Source organism: Protopterus annectens, chromosome 5.part0, assembly GCF_019279795.1.
Source record: "Protopterus annectens isolate FY-2018-M chromosome 5.part0, PAN1.0, whole genome shotgun sequence".
In the NCBI taxonomy this organism is placed as follows: Eukaryota; Metazoa; Chordata; order Ceratodontiformes; family Protopteridae; genus Protopterus; species Protopterus annectens.
This window is the reverse complement of record NC_056735.1, coordinates 1,231,469,859-1,231,491,903: the sequence shown is the minus strand read 5'-3', so window position 1 is coordinate 1,231,491,903 and position 22,045 is coordinate 1,231,469,859. Positions and strand designations below refer to the sequence as shown.

The window sequence follows — 22,045 nt, the reverse complement described above, 5'->3', positions numbered from 1 at the left end:
TTCTACCCAGGTTTGTGACACAAAGGGATAAAACCTTGACTGCAGGCCAGGTATTTGAGGCAGATGTGTAAAGGGGCTGGAAGTGAGTGGCCAGCTTGCCTATCCCAGGGGTAAGGAGTTAGGTAACTCCCACTGCAAAATCCCTATCTTGGGGGAGGGGGTTGTGGCTTTAAACTCCACAGGTACAGGAACTGAAGGTTAACCCAGCCAAGGAATGCTTGCATTCCAGATGAGCTGTGTGTATGTGTGTGTGTGTGTAGGGATGCATTCTTGTTATACTTAGCATACTGAGCATTGTATGGTATTGTCTTGCATCAGAATAAGGGCATTAAGCCTAGCATACAAAAATTCCATTGGTTGTCTCAGATTAACACTACATTAGAGACTACCTTAACATCACTGCCTGGGCAGTTAAATGTGAGTGTAGTCATTCCCAGGCAGTAATAAAAATGTACCTGAATGTAGCTTAGACACTTTCTTTTCTTATGACCATTTAGCAGAATAACTGGCTGCAGTACATGGGAGCTGAATGTAATGTTTTATGAGGTTACACAGATAATAACATGTTGCTGCTACCCCACCTTTAATCAGTTGCTTGTGTGTGTGTGTGTGTGTGTGTGTGTGTGTGCTCACTCACAGACAAGTGCTTGCATGCATGCAAGACTCCGACACATAGCAATCTAGTTTCTGTTTCCAGTAAGTACTGATTTCTACACTTGCTTACACTTTTTTTTTTTGGGGGGGGGGGCTTAATATGAATAAGACACTCCAAGGACTTTATTGCCTGATAAGAGTTTGCACCAGTGAGCTAAAATTCCAGGGCATGCTTTTCTCAGAAAACAAGACAAACCTCATTATGTTTTATTCCTCACTTAGTCTGTTAAATTCTATAAACCTGTATTGCTTTTAGTACTGTACTATTTTTTTTTTGTTTTTTTCTGTCTGTACAGGCTTCAGTTTTATTTTTTGGTCTTAAAAGTGTTGTATTGGTTTCACAGTGGAAAGCATTGTTTCGTGGTCCGCATCTTCTGAACAATATTCCAGTTTTCTTAAATTTTCCTCTTGTTGTCAGTGTCTGGTTATTTAGTACTGTGTAATAGTGCTAGTTATTTATTTAAAATTTACTGACTTACTAAAACCATCTCTTTCTTTTCTTTACGCATAGGACCTGTTTACACTGGGCTTGCAAGCGGAACCATCCAAATATAGTCTCGTACTTGCTTGATGTAGGCGCTGATAAGGAAATTCTCACAGTCAAAGGTGAAAAAGCAGTACAGCTAACTTCAAAGCCTGATGTCAGAAAAATTCTGGGAGGTATGTGTGATAACTGTTTTATCACATCTTTATGATGCAGTTACAACTGTTTTATAACATCTTTATGATGCAGTTAACTATAATATTTCTGGAATGATGCCGTTATCAGTCTCTTTCCCTTCACCCTGATAATTTGAGTACGTAATGGAAAGGCTGCAACAGTGAAATAGATACACTGTATACTGCAGCTTCTAAGAGCCAAACAGTAGTCTAAAAATTCATAGCAAGTCCTGAAGAATGATGAGGTGAGGTGTATTATTGTTAGTCGGCTAACTTGCCTAGTTATAATTGTGCTGTAGTTCACTGTCAATATGTGACACAGACTAAGGGCCATATTGCAAAAGCCTTGCTCTAAGTGTAGGTGGCCACTTACACCGAGAGCATGTCTTTTGGAATCTGTCCCCTGGTGTAAGCATGTTTATAGATAGCCTTACCCTGAAGTAAGTCATTTACACTGACAGCAAGTCTTTCGGAATCGGGACAGATTTACACTAAGAGCAGCTCTTTTGGAATCTGTCTCAGAATCACTGGCATATAGGCACAATTCCTTATACTACAGTGCAGTCAGCAGTGAACCACATACCTACTTGATGACTGAAGGGGATTGAGTGATCTTTGTTCTCAAGCAGCATTTTGTAAAGAGCACACAATCTTCTTAATATTTTGTTAGTCATAATTAAAACATTCTTCTCCAGATTATGTGCCATCTAAGTATCCTTTTCACATTTACTCTGTCAGATGAACTGGATTACAATCTGTGCCATACCTTGGGAAGCTGCCAGATTCTAATCATGTGCCTTTTAAAAGGCAGATGCTCCAGAAATGTAGACAGACTAGTTGCTCTTTGTAGTACTACATTGTATTAATTTTGGTTCTTAATTTCTCTTGTTCATTTTCTTTCTTGTTAAATACCTACTGCACACTCGTAATGAATGTAGAATTTTTTCATCTGCTGAAGTTGTTTTGATACAGGCCAGTGCCACAAAGCCCATTTTGACAATAACATTGTGTTGCACGGCAGCTACTTTGGTTTCAGCTGTGAAAAAGGTAACATGTTTGTCAAACAAGTTCGAGCATGGCTCCATACAGACCCATTTCAGGCTGAACCTGGGAACACTGCCAGGTTAAATGATTTGCTTAAGCTCGAGTAGTAGGCAAATGAAGGCTGTGAGAATTGGTCCCAGGACTGCTGCATGATATAGCTATATCGGCTATAATTTTAAACCTCTGAGCCAAACTGCCAGGCATACCTCTTCACCTCCTTACCTTCTCTCCCCTTTTTCCCATCCAGAAAAAAAATAGGAAGAAGCCTGTTGTCTTTCCTAGCCCAGTGGGATGAGATTACACAAACTAAGTGAGTTCTAGGGATTATAAGACTAAGCTAAGAACTTCAGGGCTGCCCCCCCCCCCTTTCAAAAACGCTAGTGATATCTGTTTGAGGGTGCAGGATCAGAGCCTGTTTAACTCCAGGCTCCATAAAACCAGTGCCATTAAAAGAGGCAAGAGCAGGATTCTACTCCATACGGTTTCTTGTTCCAAGAAAAGAAGGCTTTAGGAGAATTGTAGATTTGTTTTGACTAAACAGGTAAAGAGTTCCCATTTGTACCAAAGTTCAGAATACTTGCCATATAAATTTTTCTCATCATGATCCCGCATGGGGCCCTCATGGTTACTCTGGACATGAAGGATGCTTACCCTCATATCGATATTTACTGGGGGACAGATGCAGATGTTCATAATTATCATTGCTGTAGTAATCTTGGCTATGTTGGCTGTATACTGTGCAGGATATAACATTCGGTCAAATTCCAAAGGGCACATTCCATGTACCCAAATTGCACAAGCAGACCACTGGAACCAGCGTTACTAAACCATTAATCCCAAGAAAAATTACCAGAAAGCTCAGGACTCAAGAACAAGTAGTTTAATGCAAAAAATCATGGTTTAGCACTTTCGTTATTATGTGACATACTCAGAACCATTGAATAACTTACAAAAAGTAACAGCAAATAAAAACAATCCTAAAAACACACCCCAGTGTATTGAACCAATCATAACTCAGAGGGTAGAAAATCCACCAGTCATGTACCATAAAATATGTTAAATCAGAATTGAAAGCTGCATGCAACATGATTGGTTTTTGTTGCATGCAGCTTTCAATTTTTAGCATTGTTTTTATTTGTTGTGCTTTTTGTATGTTATTCAATGGTTCTGAAGATGTTACATATTGACGAAACAACTAAACCATGTTTTTTTTCATTAAACTACTTGCTCATGAGCCTTGAGCTTTCTGGTAATTTTTTCGCATACCTAAATAGTTATTCAGATTGAGCTGAAATGAAGAAAGAGGAGTTTGAGCAGCAAGCCCTTCAGAGCTTTCATGCTTTCATGCTGCTGAAGTCTGCAAGAAAAAAAGTGGTTCTTCATTTTCTGAAGATGTTCAAGACTTTAAACCACACAATGATTGTGAAGGTGCAACTTCTGTTTTTTTTTTTCATGGTGGTCTTGAGTTTTTGATTTAGATTGAGGAAAGTGTCTTCTGCAAATCCCTTTGAAGGATTTTCTTTTTAACTGAAGCTATTTCCTTATTGAATCCGTTGATTCAATGGGAACCTAATGACATCCCCTCTGTATTTTGTTTATTGCAACTGGATTCTCTGAACCTATGATTATTTTTCCTGTTTTTTCAGCATTGGAGGATGCATTTGTTATAACCTATTAACTTGCCTGAAAGCCAGCCTGACGACCCCCCCCCCCAAGAAAGCAGAGTTATTGTGAAAAGTTCCTTAATTTGTTTCTACTAATCCTAGCTCAGACCCAACAGTTATTTTTTCTGTTGAGCTCAGCTGCTGCTGAACATCTGGTTAATACATATCCTTCACTTCTGACACAGATGGGAATACTATTGATAGATTTGGAATAAAAGCATATTCTTCTGCAACACTTTGCTTTTAGAATTTTAAACTATTAGGCTTGTGTTAAAATGTATGCTTTTCTGTTTTGAGAACATGAGTATGTTGGCATCTGTTTCCTCTTCTAAGGGGGAAAGTAATTCTTTAACCAGGTTGCTTCTGTTTCTCAAGTGGCTGCCCACTGTTTGAAATGTGCTTGTGATTCTACTGATACCACTTGAAGGGCTGCTGCCACTGGAACTGTTATGAGGAGAAATGTTTCTTTACATACTCTAAACTTTCCCAAGGATTTTGAAGTTGAAGTTTTGAATCTGTTTTACATAAGTTAGGTTTTGAACCATCTGCTGCAGAGATCCTTAAAAATGTGAAGAGAGAGGAAAGTTGATTCAAAAGAATGCCTTTTAAATACCTTTATTGAAAATCACTTAAGAAATAGGCAAAAATACATTAACAGGAAAGAAAAAAATGTATTAAAATTTTTCCCATTTGCATATATTATATATACATTACATATATTTCATTTCTTTGTAACTTTCATAAGCTCAGCATTACATAAGTTGATGAATTCTTGCCTTCCTTTAAACCTCACTCCCAAATGTCATTCTGTTTGTATTGTTCCCACAATTTCCACTTATGAATGCAATTTGCTTCGCACTGGGTGGCAGTGAATAGTTACCGAATAGCTGGGTAACTACTGCAGAGCTAGTAAGAGAGATGGCTAGAAAGGTGCTTGGTGTGACATCTGGAAAGAGGAAGGAAGACAAGGGGACCTGGTGATGGAATAAAGTACAGGAGAGTATACAGAGAAAGAGGTTAGCAAAGATGTGGGATTGTCAGAGATGAAGAAAGTAGACTAGTATAAGGAGATGAGGTGCATGGCAAAGAGAGAGGTGGCGAAGGCTAAGGATATGGCGTATAAAGAGTTGTATGAAAGGTTGGACACTAAGGAGGGAGAAAAGGACCTGTACCGATTGGCTAGACAGAGGGACCGAGCTAATAAAGATGTGCAGCAGGTAAGGGGGATAAAGGATAATGAGGGAAACGTACTTGCACGCGAGGAGAGTGTGTTGAGCAGATGGAAAGACTACTCTGAGGGGCTGATGAATGAAGAGAGTGAGAGGGAGAGAAGGTTGGATGATGTGCAGATAGTGAATCATGAAGTGCAGTGGATTAGCAAGGAGGAAGTAAGGCTAGCTATGAAGAGGATGAACAATGGAAAGGCTGTTGGTCCAGATGACATACTTGTGGAAACATGGAGGTGTTTAGGTTAAATGGCAGTGGAGTTTTTAACTAGATTGTTTAATGAAATCTTGGAAAGTGAGAGGATGCCTGAGGAATGGAGAAAGTGTTTTGGTACCGATTTTTAAGAATAAGGGTGATGTGCAGAGCTGTAGTAACTACAGAGGGATTAAATTGATTAGTCACAGCATGAAGTTATGGGAAAGAGTAGTGGAAGCTAGGTTAAGAAGGGAGGTGATTAGTGATCAGCAGTATGGTTTCATGCCAGGAAAGAGCACTACAGATGCAATGTTTACTCTGAGAGTGTTGATGGATTAGTACAGAGAAGGTCAGAAGGAGTTGCATTGTGTCTTTGTGGACTTAGAGAAAACATATGACAGGGTGCCTAGAGAGGAGTTGTGGTATTGTATGAGGACGTTGGGAGTGTCAGAGAAGTATGTAAGAGTGATGCAGGATATGTACAAGGGTAGTGTGACAGCTGTGAGGTCTGCTGTGGGAGTGACTGATGCGTTTAAGGTGGAGGTGGGATTACATCAAGGATCAGCTCTGAGCCCTTTCTTATTTGCAATGGTGATGGACAGGTTAACAGACGAGATCAGACAGGAGTCCCCATGGACTATGATGTTTGCAGATGTCATTGTGATCTGTAGTGACAGTAAGGAACAGGTGGAGGCGACCCTGGAGAGGTGGAGATATGCTCTAGAGAGAAGAGGAATGAAGGTCAGCAGGACTAAGTGTGTGTGAATGAGAGGGAGGATAAAAGAATGGTGAAGATGCAGGGAATAGAGGTGGTGAAGGTGGATGAGTTTAAATACTTGGGATCAACAGTTCAGAGTAATGGTGAGTGTGGAAGAGAGGTGAAGAAGAGAGTACAGGCGGGATGGAGTGGGTGGAGAAGTGTCAGGAGTGATTTGTGACAGACGAGTAACAGTAAGAGTGAAAGGGAAGGTCTACAAGAGGGTAGTGAGACCAGCTATGTTATATGGGTTGGAGACAGTGGCATTGACAAAAAGGCAGGAGTCGAAGCGTGACGTGGCAGAGTTGAAGATGTTAAGATTTGCACTGGGTGTGATGAGGATGGACAGGATTAGGAGTAAGTATATTAGAGGGTCAGCCCAGGTTGGAAAGTTTGGAGACCTTGCCAGAGAGGCAAGACGTTGGTTTGGACATGTGCTGAGGAGGGATGCAGAGTATATTGGGAAAAAGATGCTAAGGGTGAAGCTGCCAGGTAACAGGAAAAGAGGAAGATCCTAAGATAAGGTTTATGGATGTGGTGAGAGAGGATATGCAGGTGGTTGTTGTGACAGAGCAAGATGCAGAGGACAGGAAGAAATGGAAACAGTTGATCCTCTGTGGCGACCCCTAACGGGAACAGCCGAAAGAAGAAGAATTTGCTTCGCCCCTTTTCTAAAGATCCCTCGTCCAATTCTTTTTTTCTGTTTTATAATATTCAGTATTTCAGATACAGTTGGTGTAGACTTTGATTTCCATTTTCTAGTAACTACTTTTTTGGCAAACAACAGAGTTGAACTTAAAGTCTTAGTATTTGCAGGTAATTCAGATCCTGTTTCCCAGCTCAAAAGAATAATTGCCTTATTTAAAGCTATTTGTTCACCAAAAATTTCTGAGAGAGTACTCTGGAGCAAATTTTCTAAATCTGTCAACTCGTTACACTCCCAAAATATATGTTCCTAGTGGCCTGATTGTTTCCCATCACACCTCCAACATTAGCTAACTACATGAGGTAAAACTCTTTGAAGTCTTTCTGTGATATAAAATACCTATACAAGTACTTCAGAGCAAAGATCCTAGACCTTCTGGACTTTGTTGCATGATTAGGAGCCGTACACATACTCCTATTCTCTTGTAAATTGCTTTTTCAATCTCTCTTACCAATCTTTTGTACTCTCCGGTAATTGGTTCTTATAGTTATCATGCAATATTTTATGTACTCTGTTAATTATCCATTTTTAACAACAGCTTCTGTACTAGGTTCAACTAAAAGTTCTAACAGATCAGATCTTTCAGTTACAATTCCCCTATCCCTTTCTCTTTGCTTATTCTCTGCATTTCCTACCAGGGATTGCAAAATGTTCTCGCTTGCAATCCAGATGGCTTCTTGGCCTCATCCTACTCTATTACCTTTCCCTCTCTAGTTATTTACTTCCAATACCTTTGTTTCTTTACCAGATTTCTACAGTAAATTCCAGTCCCCTCTTGCCTATTTTCTATATTCCTACTTGCAGTCATCTCTTTTGGCAAAAATCTCCTTTCTTCATTCTCGTGTTAAAACTTTCTGAATATAATATTCTATGTGATAGTTGTCATTCTCCGTAGTAATCTACATCCAAAATCCCACTCTCCATTGCTCTAACTTCCCCGCCACTTCATCATCATCATCCCTATTTTGAATTATTACCTTTTGCTTGTGTTACTTATATGAGCTTTCAGCCACAGTGGTGCAGCGGTTAGTGTTGCTGCCTCACAGCAAGAGCTTCTCCGGTTCGATTCTCAGCTTGGGTGCCTTCTGTGCGGAGTCTGCATGTCCTCCCTGTGGTCGCGTGGGTTTCCTCTGGGTGTTCCGGTTTCCTCCCACATCCCAAAGACATGCTGTACGTGGATTGGACACTCTCTAAATTGGCCCTAGGCATGAGTGCATGTGTGTGTGTCTGCCTTCTGTAGAAGTTTGGGTGCCGAGCTGGCAACTCGACACCGTAAAACTCCACTGCCAATCATGAGTGGACAGGTGATTCGCTGTGGCACCCCCTAACCGGGAAAAGCCTGAAGAAGAAGACTTGTAATGAGTCTTAACTGTGTAGCTCCAATTTATCCCTTCAAATGAGGTAATCCTAAACCACATTGTTCTTTTAGAAGGATCAACTTATCGTACTTAACTCTTCCCCTCTTCCCTTACAGATAAATTCCCTCATCTCTACTAATTATTACCCACAACCTCTCCTCTGGTTGATAAAAATATGCCTGACCCATATATAAAATAAAAGGGACTAAAAACATTTTCACTGCTTGCATTTTACTATCCATATCCATAAACAAGAGCTAGTTTCTTGTTTTTTTGTATTGTATTTTTAGTGTTTTCATCCTTAGCTGTCATTACAGAAGCTTTTTTTAATCCATTCTCCTAAATGCTTCATCTTATTGTGTCCCCATAAATATGGGTATTGCTAAACCAATTTGCGTGTGTATACATAATTTATGACTATATCCTTTGTTTTATCTTCATTAATTCTATATCCTGAAAAGACTTTAAACTGTTTTAAAATGTTCGAAAAAAAAGGTCGAAAGGAGAAGTGAATCAGCTGCTCCAATACTTTATTCACCAACTAGTACACCAACAAATGAACGCTGTTAATAGACCATGCGTTTTCGTCCTGTAGTGGACTTCATCAGATATAGCCTCTTTACTAAGTTCAATCATTAATATATACATAAAATCCTTAGTACCCTAAGTATTGGAGCAGCTGATTCACTTCTCCTTTCGACCTTTTTTTTCGTTGGTTTGGTTAGTGGAAGGAGGTTTGCCGTGTTTGTTTCACTGTTTTAAAATGTTCCACAACACTGATGTCCTTTTCTGTATTTATTAGGTACAAAATAGTATAATTTACAAATAGACAATTTTTTACAATACCAATTATATCCTTGCATTTCTGAGCCCCTTATTTTCTTTGCTAATGGCTCTAAGTGTAAATCAAATGGGAAAGAGGACACCTCTGCCTGGCTTCTCTGTTCAAATACAATTTATCAGAGAGGAGCCCTCCCACTTAAATTTTTGCCTCCAATTCTTCATATATCCTCCTAATTAACCTTTTATTGTATCAAGGAATGAAAATGCCTCCAATTGCCCTACTCATAAAATCCCACCTTACTCTGTTGAATGCTTTCTCTGCATAAAGACCCACCACCACAGCGATATTTTCTTACATTCTGCTTCTCTCTGGATCATCTTTGTTCAACTAATGTTGTCACATGTTTGCTTGCCCTCCACAAAACCACAGTGATCCATATCTGTCAATGTTGGCAACAACTTTCCTATTTTTAAACACTGTAATCATGGCTTAAAATTGAAATTAGTACATAAGAAGCTGAGCCTGTTGGGTCTTTACCATTTTTAGGTATTACAGTTACCACAGCTTTCTTCAAAGATGCAAGTGCTCACCGACATTTTAAAATACTGTTAAACAAAGTCTTCGAGATATTTCACTTATTCCCACCTAACTTAGACTTCTAAAGGAATACCATTTGCGCAGATTTTCCTGAAGATTAAATATACATCACTGTTTTTATCTCCTCTCATCCTATCTTAGCTGTTATTTGCTGAGCCTCATCTACTTCTAACCTTATCTTAATTGTCTTCCATAAATATTAAACATTTCCATTTGTGTTCATTCTTGATTTCCACATTTTCAGCTTTACATAAATTTTTATAAAATTTCCAAAATATCTCTTATTTCCTGTACAGGATCTCTGGTTATTTTTCTTGTTATAGGTTCCCTAAGTTTGGCGACGGCCCTTTGCCATTTATTTTGCCCAAATCAATCTGCTGTCTTTTGTGCTCTGAATTTGTTACCAAAATAGTTGCTCATGTGTATTATCCAGGTACTCTCATATTTTCTCATAAGCACTCTGAATTTGTGCCTGTTCTTATTCTGTGATATTCCCCTTATTCTGCAGTACTTTAACCTTTGTCAGCCCCTCTGAGTAATTCCTGTTGAATCTTAACCATATCTGTCTCTCTTATTTCTGCTCTATTTTTAAACCACATTTTCATGTTATCCCATTCACTAGCTATAGCTTCAAAAGAAAGCTGTATTTTCCCTAATAACTCTTGAATAATTTCCACTACCCATTCCTTAAATTCCTCTCTTTCTAACAGTTAGGTGGGAAAGAGTCAGTGTTTCATTTACTTCATTACTCTGCATATTTATCAGTGCATGATCTGAAAATTATTGGATGCATGTCAAAACTTTCAATTAAATGCACACATTCTGTGAAATATAATTTATATCTCATCTAGTCCAGTTATCTCATTACATCCGAGTGACGCCTCCAGGTGCATCTGGAGTTACCACCTACTGATGCCTCTAGGCGTCAAATATTGCTTGTTCATGCTTGCATAACAGTATGCATTTAACTTGAGTGGTTGCTGAGATATTGTAAGTTGTTTACAAAATATTACAAAAGTAACGGTTAATGTTTACTGTGACTTATAAAATTCAGTTTAAGACTTAGAACCTAAAGAATATTACTACTGTAAAAATAGTTTCTGCTGAAGGGTTTGCCATTTATACTTCTTTCATAACCCCTATGGTTCAAGACATATGTACATTTGTTTGAAATGTGAGGACATAATTTGTTTGTCAAAAAGCTTAGGCTCCACCCAAGTTAGAGTGCACACTTCCTGAGCTCCATTGGAGTGAATGAGTTATTATACCCTGGGGAATAATATGTAAATTCTGTCAGAGTTCTTACTGTGGAATTTGCATCTTCTGTACCAAATATTTTCATAATTTCTTTCAGAAATTTAACTTCTCTTGTTATATTTTTCCCTTCTAGGTCCCTCTGATACATCCTTACTATTGCAAATCAAGTTCCAGTCCCCAGCTGTAAGTAATATTCACTAATGAAAGCTGATTATTTCTCTCAAAATTTTCTTAAGCTTCATAAGAGCAGTTTTTGGTGGAATGTAATCCTCCTCCCATGCCAATAGCCCCTTACTGCCACAATTGACCATATTGTTGTACTTTCCCCTATTCTATCACCGTGCCCTTCTAGTAATTGGTATAATTAATCCCCTTTCCCTGTGCCCCTGATATTCTGCTGAATATCCACCCTGAAATCCTTTCTTTGTCAAATTCAAATGCTCATTTTTTTTGCCATATGGGTCTCCTTCTGCATTATTTTCACTTTGCGTTTCTTAATATAATTTACTACTCTGTCTATATCTGTAAGGCCATTCATGTTCCAAGATGATGTGAATAGGATAGCCTTTATGATAAAAAGCCATTGTTCCACCTATTTTATGCAAACGTTTTTTGAATGTGTATTTCCAGCTTTTGTATAATACGCAGATATTAAGCAAGCTGATATTTTGTGCAGTTTTATTCTCATCTCCGTTTGAGCCTATGTCCTATTTGAGACTTTTTGTTTTAATGAACCCCCCCCAAAAAAACTAAATACATTTTGAGAACTCGCCCATCCCCCATTAACTTAGAACAAACACACAAAACTGTGTACATGTTCAAAAAAATAAAAGAACAATTGGCCAAAATCAGCAGCTGCACCCACAGGCATATAACCTAGCCTAAAATTAAGGTTATCCATGCTAAAGTGCTTGATACACCCTGTGTTCCCACTTATGATTGCTGTCTATTCTTTTCCTATCTCTGTGACCCTCCTAGATGTGTAAACAGCTTGTATGCTTTCAGAAAAAATTAACTGCCTATTCTTAAATAAAACTACATTATGCACTGTTGTAGTAAATGTATTAAAGTATCAAGGCTGCTAGGGAGGCTATCTTTTATTCAGTTCCCATGATTTCAATCATTTTTCACTGAATTGCTTACCATTATATCTTTAAGTTATACATTTCCCCTAAAAAAGAATGCTCGGAGCTCTCAAGATTAATTGCTTGCACCTAGAAGCAGACTGTCTCCATGTAAAAGTAGTCAGCACTGAATCATAGTGAATTTCACTTAGAACAGAATGTGCAACTGCCTTCAACTGCAAACGTCTTGACTCGTACTGAACATTTGTTAATGGAAAACTCAAGGTAATATCTTTGCATATATAGGAAGCTTTTTTCTGGCTTTCGTTGTTTTTTCTTATTTTTCAAGCCTGCTTCCTTACAAAAACGCTTAAGTATAGCTTAAGCCAAGGGCGTTAATCTAGACATTCACTGCTGTAAAAGTAAGAGAAAATATCTGAATTCTACATAAAGTATAATTGATGCACTTTTACACTCCATCTCCAGCAGCCCAAGATCACAGCATATTAACTTTAAACTTGCTTTTGTCTCGCCTTTCGTCTCTTGTACTGTAAAGCCTATATTTCTTACAGCTAAAAAAGTACTTATTTAAACATATACAGCAATCACTGAAAAGACCCCCTACCATTTAAAATATCCCTGACTACACACTACACAAAACTGCTTTATTATATATAACATGCAGTTTATATCATGGAATGTTTTCTACAAATAGTGTTTCACTACTTATTCCCCCATTTAGTGACATAAAGTGAAGTATATGCTTTACATCCACCCAAAATTCAACAAAAGTTCAGTCTTTCTCAGCCATGTTTTCTTGCAAAGTATAGTTCACAAAAGTGATTAATGCTTCATAGTCTCCCATTTATTCACTAATTTCACTGTTGCTGGTCATCTTCCTTTTCATCTTCATCTCTGATCACTAGACTCTGGTTCAAGTCCAAGGTACTCCTGATTCTTCTCTTGAGCCTTTTTGTTTCTCAAACATTTTCCTTTGGAACATTCAAATCCAAGGTTCTCCTCATCTCCTGAGCCTTTTTGTCTCTCAAGCATTTTCCTTTGGAACACTGGAAAAGGTTTCACTAGCAAAGTGTTTCTATGAGCTTTATTGTCGGAAGAATAAGAAGTAGAGTCCCATTCTGTTTGCTGGTTCTTTTTTGTTGAATAAACTTCATTCCCTCCTTAGCCTGTTCTGCATCCAAATATGTATTTGATCCTCCAGGAGAAATATTCTGAAGACAACTTGATACATAAACTTGAATCTCACCTCCACATTTCAACATTCCCTGATTGCTGAGATAAATTGCTTCTCTTCTCTTCTGCCTGGTGCACAGTAAATAGTCATTTTCCACCAATGCTCAATCTATAATGTTTGATACTTATCCCTTCTGCCACAGTTTTGTCGGGATCAATTTTTTTTTTTGCTGGTACAATTGCATCTGTACTAATACAGGTCTTGGCTGCTTTCTCATGACCAGGATTGGAACATACACTTGATGTACCTTTTCAGTTAACAGTCATGCTGTGGAATACAAGTCCAGTAGCTTATTTGTGATTTCATTAATGTTCTGTGTTCCTTACAGTTTATCTGGTGCAGCAAAAAATCTCAGGTTTTATGCACGCTGTGCCAGCAACTTTTTCTTAGAAGTAAACTCGGAAAACAGCAAACAAACTATTAAACTTGAAAAACGGCCAAAGGTCTTTGTACTAAACACAATTTAATAGTCAGATTGAGATTTACTAGTAATTTTCACAGACAGGATTACATACCTTGATGTTTTACTACAGAAGGATAGGGCTAGACAGAAATATGTAGCTACTGTATATAGGAAGGAGACTTGCTCCAATTCCTTCCTGCACTTTTCTAGTTCTCATCCATTACATCAGAAAAATTCTGTCATGAAAGGACAACTTGTCAGGGCAGCCAGAATAGTTTCTAATTTTAATGACTTTATAGATGAATGTTATTTTTTTAAGAAACCTGTTTTTGAAATGCGGCTACCCTGAATTATTGGCTGATAATTTAATTTCAGGAGTTACCATTAAAAGAAACTCAGGTTATTTTAAGGCCATCCTAAGTAGATCAGGGGAGGATGAGGCCCTTTATTCAAGTAACGGACTGGAGACTATTAGTTCAGGCCCAGATATATTTACTGATTTTTCTTTAACCTTTATAACTACGTTTAGCAGTGATGCCTATTTAATCAAAAGCATTTTGAATAAAAACTGGAGTCTTATATCAACAGACGAGAATGTGAGGAATACCTGTTTACACCTAAGGTTATATTTAGAAGAGGCCAAAATTTGAAACAACTTTTAGGAAACACCCCCCCCCCCCCCCCCCAAACACAGAGAATTAAAGGTATGTTTAAATGCGAGGCTTTCCCTTATTGTAAGTTTATTGACCCTGGTCTTAACTGTCAAGTTAATATGAGATTTACGAGTTATGGGAGATTTAACTGCAACTCAAAGGGCATTGTTTATTTAGCTAAATGTAATTCCTGCCATGGTTTTTATATAGGTAAAACGGACAGGAAGTTAAAAGAACGATTATATGAACATCAGTATGCCATCAGAAACCAAAAATCTTAAAATGCCTTGGCTAAGCATGTGATAAATAACCCAGGTCATAATTTTACTTTCAGAGTGCTAGATCAGATTAACAGTCAAATAAGATGTGGCCCCTTTCTTTATGGCTGGAACAACGCGAGCTGTTATGGCAATTTAAATTGGATGCTTTTAAATACCCTGGAATAAATTATATGTGTTCTATAGTATGTGTTCTTAAGTTAAGAAATTTGAAGAGATGATTTTTTTTATATATTATGTATATATATTTTTTTATATGTCTTGTACATAGATTAATAGTATTAATTTAATGTCTTTTTATTATTGGATTTTATGGATCAGCTGTCATTTGTATGTTATTTAAGGTTTGCATTCTGTTTTGTATTCAGTCTGAAGAAGTAGGAGCACTTGTACCTACGAATGCAAAAAAAACGGTTATTAAATTGTGTTTAGTACCAAGAGCTTTGGCCGTTTTTTCTTTCTTATAAGTCTCATACTCACCCAGCCTTTTCTTCAGTTCAGCCTCTGATTTTTGCAATTTTATCAGTTAATCTAAATAGTTAAAGCTTCTTCTATTTAATCCAGCCTTTTGTTGTTTGAGTTGCTATACTGTCAGTGTTTATTTTAATCACCTGTTGCTACATTTAATTTATTTTTTTCCTCTAAATTACTGGAAGCAATCTCTTGCACCAAAGCTGAAAAGAACTGTTTTTTGCTGAACAGCTACTGGATTATTCCCAACTGGTGTTTTCTCTTCCACTTTTCTGGCTGATTTTCTTTCAGGTATTCTAAATGTCTTCTTGCCTGGCATCCAGGCAGTGTATTTGCTAGCCAGCAACTGAATTTTACTCAAGCTGACAGTATAACTGGCAGTTTTTTCTCAGTTTTTTTTTTTCACACTGGAAGAGCTGAAATTAAGCTGTTTATCAGTGTGCAGCCATCTTGGAAGTCCCTGATTCAAATCATTTTTTGGATTTTGAGCCTTCCTTCAAGTTTGTGAAGGGATTTAATGCTATCTGTACAGTCTTTTTCAAAAAGTAAAATAAACACAGCAAGCTGCTGGTAAGCAAATGGTTAAAAAGCAGTTGCAAGGAGGTTCCATAAAGAAATGTGGGATCCCCCAGAACAAAGGACAGCCTAATAAGTTTGAATTAACAGTCTACTAAACTTCCCTCCCCCCTTCCCACCCTGGCAAACCTGTAATCCTTCCAGGAAGTCTGAACCTCAGTTTCTGTCTTTGGCAAGAGGTACATTTAGAACCCATTTGTCTGAAACTAATCCATCAAGGTTATGGATGGCAATGGGAGTTTCTCCCTCATTTTCAAGGAATTCCCCCTCATCCACCAGCTCAAAATCCTTTTTTGCTTCCTGTTATTCTGCATCTGATGACTGGGGGGGGATATATAAATAAGCAGTCTCTCCTCCTCAGCTAGAAGGGTTTTATTCAAGAATGCTTCTGGTGCCAAAGAAAAAAGTTTCATGGTGACCAGTCCTGGAGCTTTCCTTTGAAAACCAGTGTGTGGGATACTGTTTAAGTTCAAAATCTTACTACTTCATATCTAGTTACCGCTTATTCCACACTTGAGTTTTCTGATGATCTTAAATTTAAAAGATGCTTATCATACTCATATAACTGCAGATTTAAGGGATTTCTTTTTCTGCGTCTGGATCACTCTACTAGTTCTTTACATTACCATTTGGACTATCCACTGCTCTGAAGGTATTTAGAAAATATCCAGCTGTAGACTTCATGATATCCATATTTTTCCTTGTTTAGATCACTTGCTTTTCTTTGCATAATCCTTTTTAAGACATCGGGAATCTCTCACTTAAGTGAGAGATCTCTTACACAGGTTTGGTGTTCCAGGAGAACGTACAAAAGTCTTTCTTTCTCACAGGATTGTTTCTTGGGTTGCCTCCTAGATATCTCAGTTCAAAGAGCTTTTCTTCCACAGAGGAAAAAAGTAGCTCTTTGTCTAGATCTGTTCTTGAGTTTTTCCACTCAGGCTACTGTCTCAGCCCAGGAATTTCTTTTGTTTCTAGATCCTATTGCATCAATGATTCTCACGATTTCTGTAGAAAGACTCCACATGAGAAAATTCAGTGAGACCTAAAACCTGTATAGTACTAACATCAACATACCCTGATGTTCCAGATTCTAGTTTTGGAGTTTGTGAAAGGGCAAGTATGTTACATCTGTATTACCCGATCGAATGTTTAGGTTAGCGAATACCTAAACGTCAACCTGGTAATATCGAAAAATTAAAACCGCAAACGGACGATTTAACGTAGGGAATGAATTCCCTCTGCCAAAAAAACATTTTTTAAACCAAAATGAAGTGGGAGGCTGTGCCCCCCCCACCCCCTAACTAAATATGCCAACTCCTAGATTGCTCTACAGTGGGGAAAGGGGCAAAATCCATATAACAGCCAAGGGATTTCTTTCCCCTGAGTTAAATCGGCTAGTAGAGGCTTTTTGCTTTCGCTATTACCAGATTGACATTTAGGTATTCGCTAACCTAAATGTTCGATCAGGTAATAGGAGCCCAGTATGTTGTGGAGAAGACACAGTTTTATAAGAATCTAGGTCTTGCATTTTCACTTTTCAACTCTAGCTCAGACTTTTCAGACTTTGCATGTGGAGCGCTGTCTGTGGGGATAAAAGTGCTCTGTCTTTGCAACATCACAGAAACATAAGAGGTTGCAGCACTTGTAAATGTTGTCGGCAATCGGTCTTCTATGGTCCCCAGGACCATTACAGGTGTTTGCAGATAGCAAACAAATGGAGGAACCAGATCTTACCCTCTGTGCAGCCCAAGCATGGTAGCCTGGGATATAGCTTTTCAGCACAATCTCACTTTACAGGCATTTTACATACTGCCAGTACTTAGTCTTGTGGCAGACAAGCTGAACAAGACCAGGACAGAGCCCCACAAATTGAAATTGAATTAGTGGGTCTTAAATTGATCCAGCTGTGGGAGCATCCCAGCTAGATCTTTTTATATCCACTCACAAGATTCATCTGACAAAATTCTGCTCCAGGACTCCATGCAAGAAGGCCTGGAAAATGGATGCTTTTTCTTTTCCTTGGATAGGAATGCTCCTGAATACTTTTCAACCCTTTCCATTAATGCACAGTGTCATTCTGAAGATTCAGAAGGACTCTTCAAAGGTCATTGCAACTTTTAGTTCAGGCAGTAGAAGATCTCCCTTCTACTTGAAATAGACAAGGGAAAATACCACAAGCTTCCTCGCAGACTGGACCTACTCACACAGGACATGGGATGTTTGATACAGTTGGCCTCGGACAGTTGCAGCTAACTGCTTGGATGATAGAATCTTAATACCTTTTAGGCACCTATTTTCTAACAACATGCCTCAGGTATTAAGAGGCAAGAAAAACTGCTACTAGAAAAATCATACATTTCCACAAATCTATTCCATTTGCTAATATCATCCAATACGCAGATGATTCTACCATTATCTGCTCTGCCACCTCTTCCTCTTCACTCCAAAAACTCACACAAGAAGCTTTCTCAATTACTGAAGATTGGATGAAAACAAATCACTTAGCACTCAATGCCTCCAAAACAAAACTAATGGTATTTACCCCCTCCAAATCTACTTCCTTCGACATAAACTCTTTCTCTATTACCAGCCAAGACAACTCACCCTTGGAACTGGTATTTGAAGCTAAGCTACTAGGTGTTCTAATCGACAACCGGCTTAATTTCAACTCTCATCTACAACTTAATATTAAAAAAACTCATCAAAAACTAGGTATGCTTTACCGTCAGAATCAGTATCTTACTAGCTCCTCCAAAATCACTCTCGCTTCCTCCTTTCTTATCCCCTCTCTTCTCTATGGGGCTCCATTATTGTCTAACATTCAGATCTCACTAAAAAACCAACTCTCCTCCTGCTATAACAAAATTGCCAAATTCGCAAATAGCCATAGATCCTCCACCCACCACTGTCTCTCTCTCCGAAAACTAAATTGGCTCGAACTATCTAATCATCTCATCTATATACAGCTGACCTTAGCTCATAAGCTCATTCTCAACCCCTCTCTTTGTCCCTCCCTATCTTCTGCCTTTAAAATGCACCTACCAAACAGAGTCTTAAGGTCCAACAATCAAAACCTACTGGAAATTCATAAACCATCTTATCCCCCAGGTAAACACTTACTATCCTGTAACCTTTCCCGTCTCTGGAACTCACTCCCACCATCCATTCGTACCACCTCTAACCAGTACATGTTCAAAAAACAGCTTCACTCACATCTAATTTCCCAATGGGATTGCTCTTGCTCCCACCCCTCATAAATACATCACATCCTTCCACCAATATACTTACGGGACCAAACTTTTATCTAACAAAGCTTGTGTTCCCTCTGTTTCCACCCTTTAAGGTACTTTTATGTTCCTTCTGCAAAACTCCTTGCTATGTATTTCACATTATTTCCAAGGTCATTTACTTCACATTAATCCTCTTTGTTTGTATTGTTCTGAATGTTTATGAACTGTGAATTTAAATGTTTTATCTACCACTTTTCTATAAATATTAGCAATCTTGTATGAACCTAATTTTGTGTGTGTTGGAGCTTTTCTCCCTATGACTATTATCTACCATTTTGTATAATTATTTAGCAATCTTTTGTATGTACCCAATTTTCTGTACTGGAGCTTTTCTCCCCAGGACTCCATTGAAAACGGGTTCTTTTTGGCCCAATGGACTATCCTGGTAAATCAACTGCAAATAAATAAATAAATAAATAAATAAATGGAAAAAAAATGTATTAGTTTTGAGACAAACCAGCACCCATTCTTGGCTAGTGTTTCTCTGGTTCTACATTATTTGTGTGAGTTCCTGTCCATACCTCTCAACCGTACCAAATTAATTGGCATTTACTGGTTTTGATGGCAAAATAATGGGTTGACATGAATTTCCGACTGGCCCCTTTAGTTCCCGATTTCTTTCTTTTTTAAAGTTATGGCCGATGTCATCACACATCGCCAGGGGCATGCATGATGAAACCAGCTTCGTGAGGCAGAGCCTGACTGCCTGTCTGACTCAGAGACTGGGACGGGAGTTTCAGACTTTGGGTAGATGGTGATGTTGCTACTGTTTCTTTGCTGGTGCAGTGGCAACATTTTAAAACACCAACGACCCAAATGGCTCGAAATTACCGTCTATCACTGTGTTATCCACCAGAAAAGTTTGTATCTGCAGACTGCATTCAAGAGTGTAACCAGGAGTAGTCAACACTCTCAGACTCTCTACTGAGTATTTTTCTGAATGGTAGCAGTTCACACAGATGGAAAGCTGTACAGTACTGCCTAAGCTAACAAGTGACTACACTACTGACTGGTACATTGGCATACTTTTATTTATTTTATTTATTTATTTTATTTTATTTTACATTTGTTAACCGGGAGAGTCCGACTGGATACATGTCCGTTTTCAGCGGAGGCCCGGGGAGAAAAGCTCCACGTATAAGCAAATAAGAATACACTATGTTGATATAATACAGTATGTTCACTTAAGTATTTTACACAAAAATAGGAGACATTTTAGAATATTTCTACTCATTGCTCAAGACATGTAAAGAAAAAAAAAAAATATTCAAAAAAAAGGAACAAAACCTCATAGTATAACAGACTTTTTCCTTTTAGGTAGACCTTTCGGATAGTAGTAACAGGAATTAAATAGGATAATAAGACTAGGGAATTATATAGAAAAGGGAATAAGAGGGAAAACAGAAGAGAGAAATGGTAGTGGTACCGTCATTGGTCCTAAAGGGAGGAGGAAAAATCTTGTTTAGTTGAAGTCAGACTGGGCTTATACATTGGCATAGCCAGTGTATCTGAAGGTGGTGATTTAGTCTCTTTTTGAAGAGTTTTATGGAGGAAATGGTGGTGAGGCTGGATGGAAGGGAGTTCCAGATTTTTCCTATTGCATTGGCAAAGAGAGCATCACCCCCTGAGTTGTTGGATTTTACCGTTTGAGCTAGTAGTTTGTTTGAGGAGCGTAAACTATTGAGATTGTTGTAAGGCTTGATTAAGTTTATCAGTGCAGGGGTTTTGTCAGATTGTTTAAGAATTTTAAATGCTACTATGAGTTGGCTCTGCTGTAGAAGGTTGGGGAATTCGATCCAACCCAGGCTTTGTAGGTTGGTACAATGATGGGTTCTATAGGGTGTGCCAGTTGCAAATCTTGCAATATGATTATAACAACATGTAAGTTTGTTTAATTCAGTAGTGTTAAGATTTGTGAAAATAGGAAGCATATAAGAGGGTGGAGAGGAGATGGGAGCGGGCAGTGGCTATTTTGCTACTGGGGTAAGAAAGGATTTTATTCGATAGAGCGACCCAAGTTTTTGTTTACGGTTTTAACAGTTTGATTAATATGGATATCAAATTTAAGTTTATTGTCAATGGTCACTCCCAGAAGTTTAGTGTGGGAGTCAGGGAGATGATTGTCCCATTTTTGGATTGGATATGGAAGGGTGTGGGTATGATCTTGTGAGTGGGGTAGAAGATTAACAGTTTGGTTTTATTTGGATTCAGAATAAGTCGATGTCCCAGTAACCAATTTTCAACTGCTGTAAAGCATGATTGGGTTTTTGATAATAAATTAATTGGGGATGAATCAGAACAGACTAACGTCGAATCGTCAGCATATTGAATGCAGGTGGCATCTGGGATGGCTTTATAGAGGTCATTAATAAAAACAGTAAAGAGGAGAGGTCCCAGTATGGAACCTTGAGGAACTCCTATGGTATTAGATAGGAGGCTAGAGAGCCTGTTCTGCCAGAGTACAGCTTGCTGTCTATCTTGGAGATAGGCTTGAAACCAATCTAGGGTTATGTTGTCTAGATGGAGATTTTTAGGTATTGTGTAGTAGTTGATGGTTCACCATATCAAAGGCCTTTGATAGGTCCAAAAGAGAGCTGACGATATTTTTTGTTATTCTGGTTGAGATTAATTGTTTCAATAAACGAGAGGAGAGCAGTGGTTGTACTATGGTGTGGCCTAAAGCCATGTTGAGAACTGGAGAGTAGGTTGTTTTGGGTTAGATAGTAAAGGAGCTGTCTATGCACACATTTCTCCATGATTTTGGCCAAAGGTGACAATATGGCTATGGGCCTGTAATTTGATAGTTCAGTCGATGAGCCTCCTTTATGGAGTGGTATCACATAGGATATTTTCCATATTGAGGAAGTTTGGCTTCAGTCAAGGTACGATTGATAAGAATAGAGATAGGGTAAGCTATGACATCAGCAGCTTTTTGTAAATATTCGGATGGGAGAAGGTCAGCAGAGAGAGTGGTTGGTTTAAGTTTCTTCAGTAGTGAGCAAATATAGGCAGTGGGGACAGGTTGAAATTTAAAGATAGGTATGGACATTTGGGGATATCTGTTAACTGGGGGCAATTGGTAGATAGCTGATTGGCAAGGGATTGTATTGTGTCCGTGAAGAAGGAATTAAAGGAATTGGCTACTTCCTCTG

The 22,045-nt window shown here is 38.4% G+C and overlaps 1 protein-coding gene across 1 annotated transcript in view; it reads left to right on the top strand.

The window, feature by feature from the left end:
- The window catches only part of ANKRD40 (ankyrin repeat domain 40), a 735,912-nt gene that overhangs the window by 275,264 nt on the left and 438,603 nt on the right, over window positions 1–22,045 (top strand). The window contains exon 2 of the mRNA XM_044071087.1: window positions 1,166–1,314. Coding sequence (XP_043927022.1) covers window positions 1,166–1,314 — 149 coding nt within the window. The remainder of the gene's footprint in view (window positions 1–1,165; window positions 1,315–22,045) is intronic.